This window comes from Rutilus rutilus (assembly GCF_951802725.1).
Source record: "Rutilus rutilus genome assembly, chromosome: 1".
NCBI classification, from domain to species: Eukaryota; Metazoa; Chordata; class Actinopteri; order Cypriniformes; family Leuciscidae; genus Rutilus; species Rutilus rutilus.
The window spans coordinates 4310442-4330365 of record NC_140209.1 but is presented as its reverse complement, the minus strand read 5'-3'; the positions used below and the strand labels follow the sequence as shown (position 1 = coordinate 4330365).

At 38.6% G+C, this 19924-nt stretch overlaps 2 protein-coding genes across 2 annotated transcripts in view; both read left to right on the top strand.

The window, feature by feature from the left end:
* LOC311302201 (uncharacterized protein) overlaps nucleotides 1-9239 on the top strand; it is a 37957-nt gene extending 28718 nt beyond the window's left edge. The window contains exons 2-3 of the mRNA XM_084427883.1: nucleotides 1281-1502; nucleotides 7739-9239. Of these exons, the coding sequence (XP_084284009.1) occupies nucleotides 1445-1502; nucleotides 7739-9000 (1320 nt within the window). The 5' untranslated portion in view covers nucleotides 1281-1444 and the 3' untranslated portion in view covers nucleotides 9001-9239. The remainder of the gene's footprint in view (nucleotides 1-1280; nucleotides 1503-7738) is intronic.
* Nucleotides 1-19924, top strand: part of LOC311299329 (uncharacterized protein) — a gene marked incomplete at its 3' end in the record, with an annotated part of 32463 nt that overhangs the window by 70 nt on the left and 12469 nt on the right. The gene's annotated exons all lie outside the window — the stretch shown is intronic.

Genomic DNA, 19924 nt, shown 5'->3' with positions numbered 1-19924 from the left:
TACTGTTTGATTAAGCGACAGGCTCATTTCTGTATTGTTTTCATCGATCACAGCGATACTTGTGCGTCTTTTCTGGCGTCTTCCTTCTGAAATAAACATTTAGTGCAGCAGCAGCGAGCATGAGGAGAATATGTTGAGTTCATTCAGACCTGAGCGATGTTGTGTTCGTTTGTGTGATTGTCTCGATGTTTGGAGTGAGAACTGTTACTGAATGTCAAGTTAAAGTTTGAGATCTGTGATGGGAATCGATCTCAAGTGTTGCTGTTGCCGTTTTCATGTTTACCTTTATTTCTTTGTCGACATTTATATTTGGCAGATTACATTTACTTATTAAAATTGATGTAGACACTTTATATTGCCCCTGTATGAGTAATGAATGTCGGAAATAACAAATCTATACGTGGGAATATAGTCATATAGATACATATTAATGAAGTTTGACACAGGAAACATTACATTTTCTTCATTTTTAAGAGTTTTATGATCATTGTCAGTTTCTGTACAATTATGTAACATGTTAATGATGGAATTACTTTATTGCTATTAATAGTTATTATAAAGTCAAACTATATTTAGATTTTACATTCTATGGTGTTGTAGTTATTTGCCTGAAGAGGTTATTTATTTAATTATTTTGTTTTATTATTGGTGATTTATCACTTATTTTGGTGGTTATATTGTGAGAAATAACAGTATTGTCTTTCAATATAGCAGTTTTACAGGCTTTTATCATGTATCCCGACTCAAATAATGTGTTTCTTACAGCAAACACTCAGAATAAAATGAGATGATCTGCTGATGATCCTGAATGGCTTGTTGAATGAGTGTTGATAGTCTGAGGCTCATCAATATTAACAGATCTGCTGAAAACGCTCTTTATTTCATGACAATAGTTCCTGTTTTCACCTCATTTATTATGCTGATGTCTCCAGATCTCCTGTAAATTGACACTTAAAGCTCATTTCATTGGTGTCAGCAGACTGAGGCCCTCAGGGGATTTGTTGCTTGTACGTTTATTTCTGTCTTTATGCTTTTAACTGTTTTCCTTACCATTATTTATATTTGGAAGAATTGTAATTATTTATATTATTTTCTTTAGTTGTAGATACCTGTATTTTAATGAAGAAGCATGAATAATGTTAGGATTAGTAATAAAAATAAATAAAAATAATGAATTGGCATCAGTTACTGTACGATAAATAGTTAGACAGGAGTAAATGCTTAGAAGTGTCATTTATTATAAAAACAAACTCAGTAATTAATATTTTTGATTTTGGCAGATCAGCTCCTCCCACTGGAATACATCATCAGTGAAGCTCCTCCCACTGTAATTCTCCAATAAATGCTGTAAATTCCCATCAGCTACAAGTGAAGACGAGCATCAGAGCATCAGGAAGAGCTGAAATCTGTCAAGACTGAGTTTATTAAAGAGGACAGTGAGAACATGATTGATCCAGATCCCTGCAGAATGAAACACACTGAAGATCCTGAAGAACACAGAGGTTGGTGTTTATTCTTCATTCATTCATGATGCTGAAGGACATTCATGTTAGAAACCAGTGTTTCCCACAGAATTAGATTATATTTGCGGTGGTGTGGTGGGGTGGGGGGTGTGGTGTGGTGTGGTGTGGTGGGGGTGATTAAGGCACAACAAAAGGGTTAAATATATCATATATTTTTATTGACACGTATACACATTTCCATTGTCAACTCTTAGTGTTAGATAACTTAAAGACATTGCCATTGCTACATGTTCTATGACTGCTCCACAGACCTCTTGTTGCAAATTTTGCAGCCTTTGAACATTTTTTTTTCGGGCCTTTCTGAAAAAATTAGGGCTGGGTATCGCTCAAAAAATTTCGATAACGATACCTTGATTTCAATACCGGTTCCAAACGATACTTTTACGACCAATTTTATGAAATTCAATTTAATAAGATTAACACATTACCTCAGAAAAACTTTGGTTTTATTTTTTCAGTTTGACAGTTTGCTCCTTAGCCAGTGAACAAAGGAACACATTTTTTTTCATAAAGAGCTCATGCTCACCAAAGCTGAATTTAATACAGTAAAACTTGTTACGTTGTGAAATAGTATTACAATTTAAAATCTTATTTTAAAATATTTCAAAATGTAATTTGTGAGAGATTATTTGCTCCAAGTGAGAATGTTAGTGTGCAGGGTTGGGGAGTAACGGAATGCATGTAACGGCGTTATGTAATCAGGATTCAAAAATCCAGTAACTGTAATTCGTTACGTTTACGTCAAAAACCGCAGTAATTAGATTATAGTTAGATTTTGAAAAAAGGGGGAATACTTTCAGGATTACAATGGTTTCATTTAAAACTAAATAAATCAGTTTTTGGCATCACTATATTAATCGCTGCTTGATTATACAGTAGTTCCTGGTTCTATTGGCAGTAATGACTCACGTGTGCCACCCGCTGGTGCAAGATTCAAGATTTTTATTTGTCACATACACAGTTATATACAGAATATACAACCAGTAGTGAAATGTAAATAGGGTGAACTCCAAGATAGTGCAATGTTATAAAACACTAAAAATAATTAACAATTTAAGCAATATAAGATAAAATTCCAATAATAAAAATTAAATAAAAAATTAAAAATGATTAAATAAAAATCTGTAAGTTAACTGAGAATATTTACAGAAATGTACAGACAATAGTAACGAGGTAGTTACATAGCAGCAGTGTAAAGTGCAAGGATGCAGATTTGTAGCTGCATTACAATAAAGAGCAGTCAGTGCTGAGTGCAGGTATTAATGTCCAGAGTGCAGGTATTAATGTCCAGGGTAAAGATAATGCTAGGAGGCCGAGTTTAGGAGCCTGATGGCCTGAGGGAAGAAGCTTCTCCTAAGTCTCTCTGTTTTAGACCTCACACTGCGGTAGCGCTTACCTGATGGCAGCAAGTTGAAGAGACAGTTATGTGGGTGGTTGAAGTCCTTAATAATTTTGTTGGCTCTGCTCTTGCAGCGCTTGGGGTAAATGTCTTGCAGGGCGGGGAAGAGAAGACCCAGAGATGCGCTCAGCTAAGCGCACAACTCTCTGAAGTGATTTGCAGTCGTGACTTGAGCTATTCCCATACCACACTGTGATACACTGAGTTAAAACACTTTCTATAGCCCCTGAATAGAAAGTTTTTAGGATCATTGGTGATACCCTGAATTTTCTCAGCTGTCGCAGATGGTATAGTCTTTGCCTGGCTTTCTTCACCTGTGTGTGAATGTGAGAGGTCCAAGTAAGATCCTCAGAGATGTTCACACCGAGGTACTTGTAGCTGCTCACCTTCTTCACAGGTGTCCCACTGATCATAAGAGGAGTAAAGGCCTGCTGTCTCTATCTGAAGTCCACAATCAGCTCTTTGGTTTTGGTCACATTCAGAGAGAGACAGTTGTCCTGGCACCAAGATGTTAATTTCTCAACCTCTTCCATGTATGCGGTCTCGTTGTTGTTGGAGATAAGGCCCAGAACCACTGTATCGTCAGCGAATTTGACAATAGAAGTGGAGCTGTGAGAAGACACGCAATCATGTGTGTAGAGAGAGTAAAGTAGGGGACTCAGAACGCAGCCCTGTGGCGCTCCTACGCTCAGGGTGATGGAGTCGGAGGTAAACCGGCCTATTTTCACTACCTGGGGTCTGTATGAGAGAAAGTCGCCAATCCACTTGCAGAGTGAAGGATTCAGACCCAGATTTAGGAGTTTGGAAGTTAATTTGCTGGGAATTATAGTGTTAAAGGCTGAGCTGTAGTCGATGAAAAGCAGCCTTACATAGTTCCCATATTTGCTGTCGATGTGAGTGAGGGAGGAGTGTTGGACGTGAGAGATGGCCTCCACCGTAGATCTGTTTGGCCGATAGGCAAACTGAAGAGGGTCCAGTGTATCAGGTATGAAGGAGCAGATGTTGTTTTTAACCAGTCTCTCAAATACCTTCATGACTGTGGATGTGAGGGCAACTGGACGATAGTCATTCAGGCATGAGGGTTTATTGTTCTTCGGCACAGGAATGATGACTGATTTTTTTTAAAGATGAGGGGACCACGGATGTAGCAAGGGACTCGTTGAAGATAGATGTAAACAATCCAGCGAGCTGGTCAGCACAGCACCTCAGTACGCGACCAGAGATGCCATCAGGTCCGGCTGCTTTCCTGACATTAACCCGCTTTAGCGCCCGTCTAACCTAGTCCTCCGACACGGTGATTGCAGGGTTGTCGCCGCTCTGTCCGCTACTTTCTCGCGTGCCGAGAGGCAGAGTTGCGCTGCCGCGATTGCAATCAAAGCGAGCAAAGAAAGAGTTTAACTCGTCAGCCAGCGACGGATCTGCTCTCACCTCTGTAGAGGATTTGGTTCCGAAGGTGCAGATGGTCCGCAGTCCTTGCCACATGCGTCGGGAGTCATTTAGTTGGAAGTGAGACTCCACACGATCCCTGTAGCGGAGTTTGGCGTCTTTAACTGCGTGGCGAAGAGCATAGCAGGATGATTTGTACTCGCTCATATTCCCAGACAGAAGACCGGCATTGTATGTTTCCGTGCATTTGTTCACTGCAGCACGAATATTTTTGTCCACCCATGGTTTCTGATTTGAGAAAATCTTGATAGTTACAGTTTCCGTTGCTTGTTCTGTTAGTGTGTTTACAAAACTTAATGCTACGTCCATAAACTCGCTGACGTCAGATGAGCTCGCCCGGAACATGTCCCAGTCTACGTCATCAAGAGCCGCCTGTAGCCAAGTTTCAGAAGTGGAGGACCAGCGCGTCACTACTTTCTGTACCGGAGGTTCCTGGACGAGCCTTTGTTTATATTCCGGTGTGAGGAAGATGGCGGCATGGTCCGATTTGCCAAAAGCGGGTTGTGATCGGGCTTTGTAGGCATTCTTAAACTGAGAGTAGCAATGATTTAGCGTATTGTTCCCTCTGGTAGGGCAAGTGACATGTTGGTAAAAGTTCGGCATGACTTTCCTGAGATTAGCTTTGTTAAAGTCCCCCGCGATGATAAAAGCAGCATCAGGATGTTTGTTTATGTAGCCGCTTAGCACTTCATGGAGTTTAGACAAAGCCTCACCGGTGTCGGCCTGTGGTGGAATGTAAACAGCAGTAGCGATGATCGATGAGAACTCCCGGGGTAGATAGAATGGACGGCAAGAGATGGATAAATGTTCCAGATGGGGCGAGCAAGAGTTCGACAGAGAGGTGGTGTTCCTGGGGTCACCCCATTTCTTGTTAATTATAAAACACACTCCACCACCCTTTGTTTTCCCGGCCTCAGCTGTTCTGTCCTTCCGTAACACAAAGAAGTAATCAGACGGCGTCACAGTAGAGTCCGGGGCTGAGGTCGCGAGCCATGTTTCAGAAAAACAAAAGATCTTACAGTCCCTGATGTCCCGTTGGAAACTTGTCCTGGCTCTCAGATCGTCCATCTTATTCTCCAAGGATTGGACATTGGCGAGTAAAATGCTAGGCAGAGGAGGACTGTGTGCTCTTTGCCTCAATCTGTTTCGAATACCGGCGCGTTTCCCGCAATGTTTTTTGTGGCGTCGTCTCGGTGGGTGTCCATTTTTTGTTTCTTCATTGCGAAGAATCTCCGGTGGAAATTAAGAGTTTGAGGATAAAGTGTCCCAAAACAAGTCAGTACAGCGATATCCAATATCCAAAAGTGACAATTTCTTGTAAGTTATCAGTGCAGATGTTATATGGGTAGAAAGAGAAAGAAAAAGTAAGTAAAAAAATTAAGTAAAAGCACAATCTATGAGGAGCTACCCTGACGGCGACCGAACGCAGCGGCGCCATCTTGCAATTATATGCATGCGCAAATAACAGCTGTCAACAATCTCCTCAGACAGTAGAACAATCTCCTCAGACAGTAGAAACGATGCTGCCCGCGGGTAAAAACACTTTCAATAAATGGATGCTCGAATCTGTAGAAATTAGGACAGTAGCTTTTTTAGTACCCAAAATGTCCTTTCTTAATCTCTTCTCTCTTAACGGGATGTTTGCTGTCTAGGTAACATAGGGGAACTCCCAATGCCAACGGTCCAAGTTCAGTCAGGAAAATTCAGAAAGATCACGGCTTTAGTCAACATGTAGGCCTATTTTAAAATAAACTAATATGTTGAATTTTTAAATGTTTTTTTTTTTTTTCTTGTACATGCAAGTTAAAAATAAAACAAAATTATCTGTAATACCATACTGTAGCCATTAGATGTCTGTATAGTCCTTTACATAAATATATATTCAGGGCTGTGAAATTATTAATAATAGAAGTTTTTTAAACTTTAAACTTTACATTTTTAAAGTAACCTTCCCAAGCCTGTATATGTTGTTTTGTTGTTTATAGGCCAATGTTGTCAAAAAAACATTTGCACAAAGCAAGCCAATCCACTTTTCCATGTTGATAAGAGCATTAAAATAAGAAAAAATAATGGGACAAAAAGAAATCAAGAGACATTTAGAATAGATAAAAATGTGCTTAATTGCGATTAATCGCGTGTTAACTCTGACATTATCGTTTGACAGCACTAATTTATACACACAAAAACTTGAGATCAGAGTTTTTTCAGAGTTTTTTCAAAATCAATCATTTTAAAAGAGAACAATACATCACATTTGTTTAAACCAATGAGCATTAAGCTGTGTCATCAGCAAGTCATTTCCCATCATGCTCTTGATCAGTTGGTGGAGAGCATCTGCAGAATCCGACACGGCCGCCTTGCGCTCACGAGAGTTTCAGACACGTTGACATCAGGGCATGACATCAGAGCAAGGCGGATCACACGCGGACACATTTATAACCAGCATGCACCTCATTCTGATCACCGGTGAACAATTCTGCACAGATTTTACTCATCAAGCCTAGTTTTTTCTTGTCTTCCCATCATGCTGCAGAAAGAGCCCAGATGATGTCACTTCCTGTGTGTCACAGTATTAGGAAATGCTCTGTTTTTAAAAGGAGGAAAATCATGTCAGGAGTAACAGGGTTGAGTGAAACATGTAGGACACAGATAATGCTAATAAAATAGTTAATTTAAAGCCAGTTAAAGTTATGGCCACTCTACACTTTGAGCTTGTGAAGTTTCTACAGACACTGCAACGGCCGTGAAATGACGTCACATTCTCTGGCAGCTTTTTTACAAACACAAGTTCAACATATAACAAATAATAATAATTCAAAATGTAAAAATAAACAATCCACTCCACTTGAATGCTAAACGCTTGTGTTATTTCTCACAGGGCAATTCACTTGAGCTTGTGTTTCTTGTGTCCCACTTTCACATGTGCATGAATGTAAGTCAGTGCAAGGAAAAGTCTAGTGTGAACGGCCATTAATAATTAAAACGTTTTTAGTAAAATAAATATCAATCTCAAAGTTGGTATCGAAACATGGCAGTATTGTATATTTTAATTTTAATATCATGTTAGGTAATTGTGTCATTGATCAAATATATTCAATAGTTCTTGCTAAAGAAACATGGGATTTGTGCCTATAATGTTTTAAAGATAATAATTGGATGATAAATTTACCTCGTTCATGGAAAGTTTCAAGGACATATAATCTATTTATAAAAAGGCATCAAATTATGATATTTTATAGCAGTTGTCTACTTTCTACTATTACATCAGGGCTCACTTTCATGTCTTTCACTTTATATTTCTCTCATTAATTATTATTATTTTGATGTACTGAAAATTAAATGTGATATTTTTTTTCTTTACTTTTTGAAGTGGAGGAGGAGAGTGAAGAACTGAGTGAAGTGAAGGAGGAGAGTGAAGAACTGAGTGAATTGAAGGAGGAGAGTGAAGAACTGAGTGAAGTGAAGGAGGAGAGTGAAGAACTGAGTGAAGTGAAGGAGGAGAGTGAAGAACTGAGTGAAGTGAAGGAGGAGAGTGAAGAACTGAGCGAAGTAAAGGAGGAGAGTGAAGAACTGAGTGAAGTGAAGAAGGAGAGTGAAGAACTGAGTGAAGTGGAGGAGGAGAGTGAAGAACTGAGCGAAGTGGAGGTGGAACATCATGTCAAACCTGGAGAAAAACCTTTGAGAGAGTACATGTGCTTTGAGTGTGAGAAGACTTTCACTACAGCGGACGGTTTAAAACGGCACCAGAGAATTCACACTGGAGAAAAACCTTACAAGTGTTCACACTGTGACAAGAGATTCAATCAGTCAGAACATCTGAGATCACATAAGAGGATCCACACTGGAGAAAAACCTTATAAGTGTTCACACTGTGACAAGAGATTCAGTCTGTCATCATCTCTGAAAACACATGAAAGGATCCACACTGGAGAAAAACCTTACAAGTGTTCCCACTGTGACCAGAGATTCAAACACTCAACAAGTTTGATAACACATAAGTGGATCCACACTGGAGAAAAACCTTACAAGTGTTCACACTGTGACAAGAGATTCAATCAGTCAGAACATCTGAAAACACACGAGAGGAACCACACTGGAGAAAAACCTTACAAGTGTTCACACTGTGACAAGAGATTCAGCATGTCATCATCTCTGAGATCACACGAGATGATCCACACTGGAGAAAAACCTTACAAGTGTTCACACTGTGACAAGAGATTCAGCATGTCATCATCTCTGAGATCACACGAGATGATCCACACTGGAGAAAAACCTTACAAGTGTCCACACTGTGACAAGAGATTCAGCATGTCATCATCTCTGAGATCACACGAGAGGATCCACACTGGAGAAAAACCTTACAAGTGTTCACACTGTGACAAGAGATTCAAACACTTAACAGCTTTGATAATACATGAAAGGATCCACACTGGAGAAAAACCTTACAAGTGTTCACACTGTGACAAGAGATTCAGTCACTCATCATCTCTAAAAACACATGAGATGATCCACACTGGAGAGAAGCCGCACACGTGTGATAAGTGCGGGAAGAGTTTCTCTATTAAATCTAACCTGAAGCGACACATGAAGATCCATGCAGTGGAGAAACCACATCACCGCATGCATCGTTAAAATAGTCCAAAGGACTACAGTGGCTCAACCTTAACCCCCTGAGGTCGGCAATCACGCCGGCGTGATCTGCTCGTTTTTTTTTATATCAGTGCAAAATACTCTGTTGATTTTGATTTTAGATACTTGTGTTGTACATCATTCAAAGCTGTTAAATGTCTTCTTTTATTTGTGTACACTCCTTATAAAAACAAAATGTTGTGTTTTTCGTAAAACAAAGAAAATAAACATGATGCGCGTTCTGCCGTCTCTCTCAATGTTAAACTCATTCTGAAACGCGACAGAAAATGACCTGTAACTCAGCGAATGTTTGTCTCACAGACTTGAAACGCATGTCTATACAACGCTTGGAATCTCTATTTTTAAAGTATGTAAATTATATAAAAAACAAATATTACATTTTTAAGTAATCCATACGAAAGCAGCGGCATGTACAGTTTCTCAAATGCGTCCTAATTAACTATAATGTGACCACACCCATGCGCGCACGAGCGATTGACATGCAAATGATCCATGCGGAGAAACGCAGACCTGTAAACGCCCTCATTACCTCAAAACAAAGAAACAGAGACTTCGGTAACTCACTCTTCTCTGCTTTCATCGGGTTTGGACAACTGTAAGCTGTGCTGTGCTGTTTACCTTGAATTTTCCTCGGATTTACCTCAGAAGAACGCGATTTGAAGATGAGACGATTTTTAAGGTAAGACATGTTAAACTGGTCGTGCCGGATTAAAATGTATGTTATAAAATGAGTTTGGAGTAAAAACATGAACTAAGCCTAATGTCATATATGTACATGTATATATAGACAGAAACATGAAATGTGAACTAGAATGGTAGGCAACCTTTCAGTGCTTGTATACATGTTCGACACGAGGATGATTTCATATTCTATAATAAAACACAGCATGGTAAAAGTAGGCTAGTATATATATATATATATATATGTATATGTGTGTGTGTGTGTGTGTATTCTGTACATTTTAAAAAGCTATTTTAACCTGAAAAATCTAAAATGTATTCCCCAAATTGTGCAGCATATTTTCTCTTGATATCAGCATGTTCACAGCGGTTTTGTTGTTGTTTTTAGAGGAACAAGATGCCACTAAATAAGTCCTGCTGACTTCAACATAAGTCTCCATCCATGAACATGCTAAAGTGAAAAATCAAACACCATGGAAATGAAAGGTATGTACTATGTTTCAGGAATGGCACGAAGGTGTGTGACAGTTCAAGTCTCTGTCTTTAGTTCAGTGTGTTAAATAATGTGTTTTTTTTGTCATTTGTGTATCTTTGGATTATGGTGTGTTGTAAATAAATGAAAAACAATCTAAAAGCCATTCTTTTTTAAATCTCCTCATTCTTTGTGCAAGGTTGCTCAGAATGACAGGGCCTGATGGCTCCTAATAGGGCCATTAGGGAGTGTCTTTGTCTTTCTCAGGTGTGAAAAGCTTACATATTAATGAGGTGATCCGCCCCTTCGAATAAAGCTTTCTAACACAAAACACGTCGTCAAAATTTTAAATCAATATATTGTCTTCTCTGAATGAGCAGTCAGGGTGATTTTCACATAGTTTTAGAGCAAATATTCTAGGCTACGTCATACAATTTTCAAAAGTGTTGTGAAGAAATAATCAGTATGGGTTTCATGAGCTTATTTCAGTGACAATTGTTTTTTGTTTTTTTCACAAACCACGCATAAATGTTATCTCAAAACTACAAACTTTTATATACTTGCTGTTGATATATTATTGTAGCAGAGTTTGTGCTGAATACAGTGTAATTAAACTTTAGCCATGAAAATGTCACAAGTAACAGAAATAAGCACAAATGTCAGAGCATGTCAGAACACCTCCAGGGCCCAGAAAACAGCTCAGACCCCAGAGGGTTAAACAAAACGTTACCGGACCAACTCATCGTCTTAATCATACACTCTTACCTTAAGTTTATCAAGTGACGAGAATAGCCCGCTCTCCCCTACGTAATATTTACATATGATTTGACAGTTTACTTGAATAAATACCGTATTTTCTGCACTATAAGGTGCACTTAAAGCCTTTAATTTTTTCAAAAAATGACAGTGCGCCTTATAATCCGGAGCGCCTTATATATGGATCTGGCGCCCTTATCATCTGTTAAACAACCGCTGACTTAAACCTTGTTTATACTTTCGCCTGGCACCGGAGCGCGAGCCTCCGCCGACTGCGCGCACAACTCCCCAAACAGACGAGGCATTTATACTTGACGCAACTGTTTTGTTTTAGACTGAACACCAGACCATATAACTGATTTAGACGCGCAAACTGGGTGCCGGTGTGATGAGATGTACTACTAATATCCGTCTGCTCGGGCAGATTTGGCTCAAAGTCGTGCATCTTCAGATGCGGAGGCGCGCGCGCTGTTAAGCCGAATCTGCCCGAGCAGACAGTAATTCGTTTTTTTATTACCTTCGCGCTCATGCGGACGTGTCGAGTATAAGCAAGGTATCTTGGTTTAGATTTGGACTTTGGATGTGATCTTAGGCTTGAAAAGGTTGGTGACCACTGCATAACGCAAACCCAGTCAAACGTTTGACTGCAGTATCTTCTATTCTATATGCGCCTTATAATCCGGTGCGCCCTATATATGAAAACAGTTCTAAAATAGGCCATTCATTGAAGGTGCGCCTTATAATCCGAAAATACGGTACCTAAAAAATCTGAAAATTCAACTGAAAATAAATACTGGTTTAGAAAATATTAAAGGGTTAGTTCACCCAAAAATTAAAATTATGTCATTAATGACTGAGGGTGTCATGTCGTTCCAAGCCCGTAAGACCTTCGGAACACAGTTTAAGATATTTTAGATTTTGTTCGAGAGCTTTCTGTTCCTCCATTGAAAGTCAATGGACGGCATACTGTCCATGTCCAGAAAGGCAATACAGACATCATCAAAGTAGTCCATGTGACATCAGTGGCTCAATCTTAAGTTTATCAAGCAACGAGAATACTTTTTGTGCGCAAAAAGTGAACAAAAATAACGACTTTATTCCACTATTCATTTCCTTCTCTCTGGGCCTCGAGTTAGTTTACGTAGTGTTTTTGCATATCGCGTCTGTGTTGCACGTCACACGCATCACACATGACCAGCGTCGGCCAATAGTGAGCCTACGTGGTGACGTGCAACACAGACGCGCTGCGCAAAAACACTACGAGGTCCAGAGAGAAGGAAATGAATAGTGGAATAAAGTCGTTATTTTTGTTTACTTTTTGTGCAAAAAAAGTATTCTCGTCACTTGATAAACTTAACATTGAGCAACTGATGTCACATGGATTACTTTGATGATGTCTGTATTGCCTTTCTGCACATGGACAGTATGCTGTCCATTGACTTTCAATGGAGGAACAGAAAGCTCTCGGACTAAATCTAAAATATCTTAAACTGTGTTCCGAAGATGAACGGAGGTCTCACGTGCTTGGAACGACATGAGGGTGAGTCATTAATGACATAATTTTCATTTTTGGGTGAACTAACCCTTTAAGCATGATTTCCAAAATCTTGTGCAATGCCACGTGTTCTAATATAGATGGTATCAAATTTTTGTATTTTGCATTGATTAGACAACACAGTTCTGTTCCAATAAATAAAAAATAAAAATCACACAGATTATTTAGTATTTATTTTATTTACTTCACTTTTTACATTACTTTATTTTCAACACAAAATTAAAATTAAATGTGTGTGTGTAATTATTCTCAGCATGAAATGTTTATGTTCGTGTGGGTTAACTACACCATCACATGTGTTATGCTCTGCTCTGCCTTAGAACAGCTGTATTCTTATATTGGGTCCCTTAGAAGCTCAGCTGGATTGGGTCCCTTAGCCCTACAATCTAAGAAAGAAGTAAAGAGCCTAGGTGTCATTTTGGACTGTGACCTGAATTGTAAGTCTCATATTAATCAAGTGACAAAAACTTGTTTTTATCATCTGAGAAATATAGCCAAGATTCGTCCTTTTTAATCTTTGGATGATGCTAAGAAACTCATTCATGCTTTTATTTCGTATAATGCCTCGTTTCCACTGAGCGGTACGGGACAGTACGGTACGGGTCTGTTAACCATGATCTGGCTAGCGTTTCCACTGCCAACAGTACCCTTACTTGATAGGCGTGGTGTTTCGATCGACGTCATTTTCGTGCGAAGAAGAACATAGTAAACTACAATGGATGACATACAGCAGATCTTGTTCTTGCTCCTCGACATGTTTGTCTCAAGAAGACAAGCGCAGATATTAGGCTTATCTTAATATCAAGTACGCAAAGTTTGTACTTGCCATGTGTGACACCTACATGCAAATGGTACAGTGCGTTCTTACCCAGCTAACAAAAATATGTTCTAAGAACGTTGTGGGAACGTTGATTTGGAATGTTCTAAAAATGTAGAAATGTCCAGTTTGCTTAATGTTGCTGGAATGGTATTTTAATGTTAGAAAAACATTGCTGGAATGTTAGCATAATGTTGCGGGAACGTTATCTTAAGGTTAGCATAACGTTGCTGGAACGTTAGCATAACGTTGCTGGAAAGTTAGCATAACGTTGCTGGAACATTATCTTAAGGTTAGCATAACGTTGCCGGAACGTTAGCATAACGTTGCCGGAACATTGTCTTAAGGTTTGCATAACGTTATCTTAAGGTTAGCATAACGTTGCTGGAACATTATCTTAAGGTTTGCATAACGTTGCTGGAACATTATCTTAAGGTTAGCATAACGTTGCTGGAACGTTAGCACAACATTGCTGGAACATTCTTAAGGTTAGCATTACGTTCATGGAATGTTATCTTAAGGTTAGCATAATGTTAATGGAACGTTATCTTAAGGTTTGCATAACGTTGCTGGAACGTTAGCACAACATTGTTGGAACATTATCTTAAGGTTTGCATAACAATGCTGGAACGTTAGCACAACATTGCTGGAACATTATCTTAATGTTAGCATAACGTTGCTGGAACGTTAGCACAACATTGCTGGAACATTCTTAAGGTTAGCATAACGTTCATGGAATGTTATCTTAAGGTTAGCATAATGTTTATGGAATGTTATCTTAAGGTTTGCATAACGTTGCTGGAACATTATCTTAAGGTTAGCATAACGTTGCTGGAACGTTAGAACAACATTGCTGGAACATTTTTAAGGTTAGCATAACGTTCATGGAATGTTATCTTAAGGTTAGCATAATGTTTATGGAACGTTATATTAAGGTTTGCATAACGTTGCTGGAACGTTATCTTAAGGTTAGCATAATGTTCATGGAACATTATCTTAAGGTTTGCATAACGTTGCTGGAACGTTATATTAAGGTTAGCATAACATTGCCGGAACGTTAGCACAACATTGCTGGAACATTCATAAAGGTTAGCATAACGTTCATGGAATGTTATCTTAAGGTTAGCATAACATTGCCATAATGTTGCTGGAACATTAGCATAACGTTGCTGGAACGTTATCTTAATGTTAGCATAACGTTGCCAGAACATTAGCACAACATTGCTGGAACATTAGCATAACATTGCTAGAACATCATCTTAAGGTAAGCATAACGTTCCTGCAACGTTCTTTCCCCCAAAATGTTATTAACAATACAACATTCAAAGAACATTAAAATGTCCACTTTCTTTCAAGTTAAAATGTTATTTTAAGGTTATTTTAAGGTATAAAAAAATTCTGCACCATTCGTCCAACTTAATTTTTTTATTAACACAACCATGTGAATTATAAGCACACACTTTTATAGCACATCAAAAAGTAGAAAATTTCATATGATTTTCATACATTTTAAACGCTACATTATAGCTTAAAAAACAACAACAAATATTTTAATATAAACATTTAAATGAAATGAAAACTGTGTTTAAGATTTAGTTTACCAAAAAAAAATTGTCAGTAATCACTCTCCCTCATGTTATTCTAACCCCGTAAGACTCCTGTTCATTTTCAGAACACAAATGAAGATATTTTTGATGAAATCTGAGAGCTGGCTCACTCCTCTACTAAAAGCGACCTGAGATTGAATGCATTGAAAAGCCCTCGCGCTACTCGTATACTGGGAGAGAGATAAGACAAAAGAGCTGCACCTGCACGATTCATCTTTAAAAAAATGTGATCTCGATTCAAACGCCCATACGATCTGCTACCATTTCGTCTGTCTATTAAACCTTTGACAAAATCATATCGCAACATTTAAAGCTGTGCTGACCCAGAGTCGTCATGAAACAGCTTCACAAACAATCTTTTCAACCTCATAGTATCATTATTTCTGTGATACAATAGTTCAAATTATCATAGAAGTACTTGGATAAAAGTTTAAATTTCAAATAATAAACACTGATGTTTATAAACGGGATCAAAATAGAGTAAAGCCCCAATCACACCTAACGCGTTTTTCCGGTTTGAGAAAGTGAGGAGCACAGCACTGCCTCAATCACACAGAACGAGCAGTGAACTGCGTTTTTTTGTTGCTAGGCAAACACTGAAACAGCTGTCCTGTCAGTCAAGTAAACGTCAAATCAGCCTTTTATTAACTTCGTTTATTTTCTGTTAACATTGTGGTAGTTACGATTCGTGAAGTTGTTAAGCTCCTCGTAACCTGCGAGAGCACCACAAGTTTATCCTCCATCATCACATTCTCTGGTGTTCACTACAACGGAAGACCCGCCTCTCCATTCATTTGATTCGAGTTGATTTTATTTTCAAGTCCAAAAACATGAGGCGCAGCCGGCGGTTAAACGCGAGGCGCCTGGGGCGCATAAACAGTGCGCAGAACGTGCACTGCCATAGGAAATCAATTGAAAAAGGCGCCTCTCACTTCCAAAAATGTGTTAGGTGTGATTGGCCCCTTAAAATAACGCATTTATCGATTATATTGTTTCGCCACAAGATGGGGACAAGTGACTGTTACAAAATGTATTTGTTATCGAATCATTTATTAAAGAGAATGTAGTACTAACTGTATGATGCTTCTGAAATAAGTCAGAAAGATGTGATGAATTGTTTTTGTAAATATGACTCATCTTATACCTCATTTAGCCTATACAGTCTGTATTTAAGTGTATGATTTAACATTTTCTGATGGTCTAGTGTTAAAAAATTAAATAAAAAAATCGCAATATCGAATTGCAATTCTTAAAAAAAAATCATAATACCAGCAGTATCAGCACCCAAGTATCGTGATAGTATCGTCGTCCCGGCCCTAGAGTTCACTAGAGCAGCGAGAAGATGACGCATATGGGTCTCGATGTAGTGCGGAACTTTTGTGAACTCACTCAGAGGCCCACACATTTTTTGCACACAAAAATTATTGTCATCACTTGATGAACTTAAGGTTGAGCCAGTCACTTGGACTATTTTAACAATGTCTTTACTAACTTTCTGGGCAGAAAAGGCAGAATGAAATTGCCTAGAAGACTATGGAGGAGTGAGCAAGCTCTCATATTTCATCAAAAATATCTTAATTTGTGTTCTGAAGATTAACGGAAGTCTTGAAGGATGATTCCGGTATTTAGCACTTTAAGACTCTTTTCTGGTTTGTTTTGGATGAATTAGAGCGGTGGACGATGGGTCCTGTCTCGACTCTTGACTCGTTTAGAGTCGCCTTTGACGGCTTCAGAGTGGCTAGCTACCGGCATGTCGGTGAGTTGCAGTTTTGAAAACGAACGTTAAGGGTTGTTTTAAGGACATGTTAGTGTATGCCTGTAGCCAGCCACTCTGAAGCGGTCAAAGGCGACTCTAAACGAGTCAAGAGTCGAGACAGGACCCATCGTCCACCACTCTAGTTCATCCAAAACAAACCAGAAAATAGACTCAAAGTGCTAAATACCGGAATTATCCTTTAAAGGATTAGTTCACCCTAAAATAAAAATTTCCTACTAATTTACTCACCCCAATGCCATCCAAGATATCCATGTTTTTCTTTCCTCAGTGGGTGAGAAATTATGTTTTTTGAGGAAAACATTTCTGGATTTTTCTTCTAACAATGTACTTCATTGGTACTTCTGATGAATATGAATAGTAGTTCAAATAGTATTGCCGGCGCGACCTTTCATCGTGATGACGTAGTTCCCTGTCCGTTTGTTGATCAGCTCAATTCGAACTATTGAAGGTAAAAAGTCTATTAATTATTAAAAAAATTGAAAATGACCTATCTTTTCGCTAGATAACAACCTCTTCTTCAGCTGTGATCGCGTACAGCCCGTTTAAACACTTCAAAGACTTTTGAAACTGCATTGATTTTTTACTTAAAAATGATGGTCACCAATGAAGTCTGTTGTTAGAAGAAAAATCCAGAAATGTTTTCCTCAAAAACATAATTTCTCTCCCACTGAGGAAAGAAAGACATGGATATCTTGGATGGCATTGGGGTGAGTAAATTATTCGGAAATTTTCATTTTGGGGTGAACTAATCCTTTAAGGGGTTGGAACAACATTAGGGTGTATAATTACTGACAGAATATACATTTTTGGGTGAACTAACCCTTAAAGGAGACATATCCTGCTTTTAAATTGTTCCTTTTTACATATAAATCATACATTTGTGGTCTATATAAAGCAGAACTGCAATGCTTGGGTCTGAATTCCTCATTATTATAGCTCCACAGGCCCCTTTTCTACCCCGTTTCTGATGTGCTTCTGAGAGCAACTCGTTTTGGTGCGGTCTCTTTAAATAATATTGAGACACTTCATACCCCGCCCCCTCTCCAGGTTGTAGCGGTGACACTCAGTTCAACTCCACCCCGTTCGGCCATTTTTGTAGTCTGATAGCAGAGATAGGATTATCTAGCGGCACAGAAACTTTTCATTCACACGTTATTGACAAAATGTCAACAATGGAAGACTTGTCCAGCCAGCCTTACATGTTCGAGCCAGAGTCGAAGCCGGAGCGAGATGAAAATGAAGACGACGAACCTGCAGAACAACGTCTTCATATGGATGTATCGCAATGGTGTGTTACTGTATTTACACATGAAACTTTGGTCTTCCGACCTTTTACCACCGTGTCGATTTATTTTGATTAATATGTGCGAGGGAGAGAGAGCAAGACAGCGTCTAGTTTGGAGACGGTGTCTTGTTTACACTTTCGCCGGGCTCCGAGAGAGAGTGCGAGCGCGCGCGCGACCGGGTCTCTCTCTCTGCTCGTTCTTTCAGTCAAACATGCGCCACAAGCGTGGCAGTTCATCTACATTAGACGGTGTAATGAAGCGTGTGGGTTACTACATCCAACAACCGAACATTTTAACTTACCCTCTCAAAACTTCTGCACCCTTTAGCTTGGACTACAAAATTGCAGCGAGAAATAAAAATGGCGGATTGCTGGAAGTGTTGGGCCGGAAGTCAATGTCCTTATTTGGCAGTTCTGCTGCAAATACTGTGACATGATAGTTCAAAAAACGTCATAGATAACAGAAAAATCGGAACAGGTTGAAAAATATGACCAAAACAGAATATAAAGATATCAACGAAGCACCTGAAGAGAATAATTTCATATTTTCTGTACTTCTAAACACTCCAAATATACAACAAAATGCATTTAAGGGCTAAAAAAGTGCATTTAGCATGATATGTCCCCTTTAAATATAAGTAGTGTGGGGTGCCAAACTAGCACTGTGGTCCAGTCTCTTCGTGCTGTGGTCCAGTCTCTTCATGCCCCATCTGGAAAGTGAACAGATTGACTGATGTTACTAATGGTGATTTATTATGTCATAAACATTTAATAATAACAGTGTGACTACTCTATAAATGTTAACCCTTAAGTTATTTAGGCTGTGCTTTGAGTACTATAAATATTAAACCACACAAGATTAAAATGTAGTTTACAAATGTTATACAATGGAAAGGTTCAATAACACATTGTAAAGGATTAGCTACACCTGAAAATGAAAACTTCTATCAATGAGGGGAAAAGTAAGATAACGTGCATCAAAATTCTTTACATGCTAAACTTTTCTAATTTGTACTAATTTGCCATACTATGGAAGTAGGAATATAATACTTTCAATTGTATGACAATAGCAGCATTGAGAAATGTCTTCTGAAGCAATTATAATAAAATTATAAAAATCTATAAACCAGGGCTTGGCATTAACCCTGGTCTTGTAAGTTATTTGTCCTTTGGACAAATAAATCGTTCATTCACTTGTAAAAAAAGAAAAAAAAGCAGCTTGTCCAGGAATATATATATTTTTTAAGTAACTTAAGGTTATTAATCGGTGTGTAACGTTAACAGTCAAGTTAACGTTACGTTACCTGCGAATTAAGCGGTTGCGTGACATTCATGTTAATACTAATGTTAGGCATAAATGGCATTATAAAACCCCAATTTGCCCTCCAGGTGGGCATTCCGTCACGTGAATTACATGAATTAACCGTCCAGTGAATATTTTTAAGTTAATTACTTTTAAGATAATTTATAGTTTACTTCCATTCACATTGAAAAATTGCCAGCAAAACCTTTACAAAACCTCTAATCAACACATAAGATTAAAAGCCTAAACTTTACAGCTAAAGTCTAATCAACCTAACCTTAACTTACCTAAATTTTGAGATGCTAACTGACTTTTCCCGAAGATGCACTATACCATTTCTATAAAGTAAATTGATTCAACGGAAGCGTGTCATTTACATGAAAGAATGTGTCAGAAACATTTGTATGTACTATTTGTGTAATTTTGGTGACTAAACTTACCTGAAATTAGCGAAGACAACAGTGAGAGACGGAGCTGCTGCTTGTCGTCACTTGAGCTTCTCGTCAGTTGAGCTTCCCGCCCGTTTCTATAGCAACTCCAGTTCAAATCTGGTTCAAATGCAACTCGAGTGCGCGCGCCAATTAAAAGACGTCTCGCGTCATTTACATAAAAGAAGAATTGATGGAGGGAATTATTTGATAATCAGATAAAAT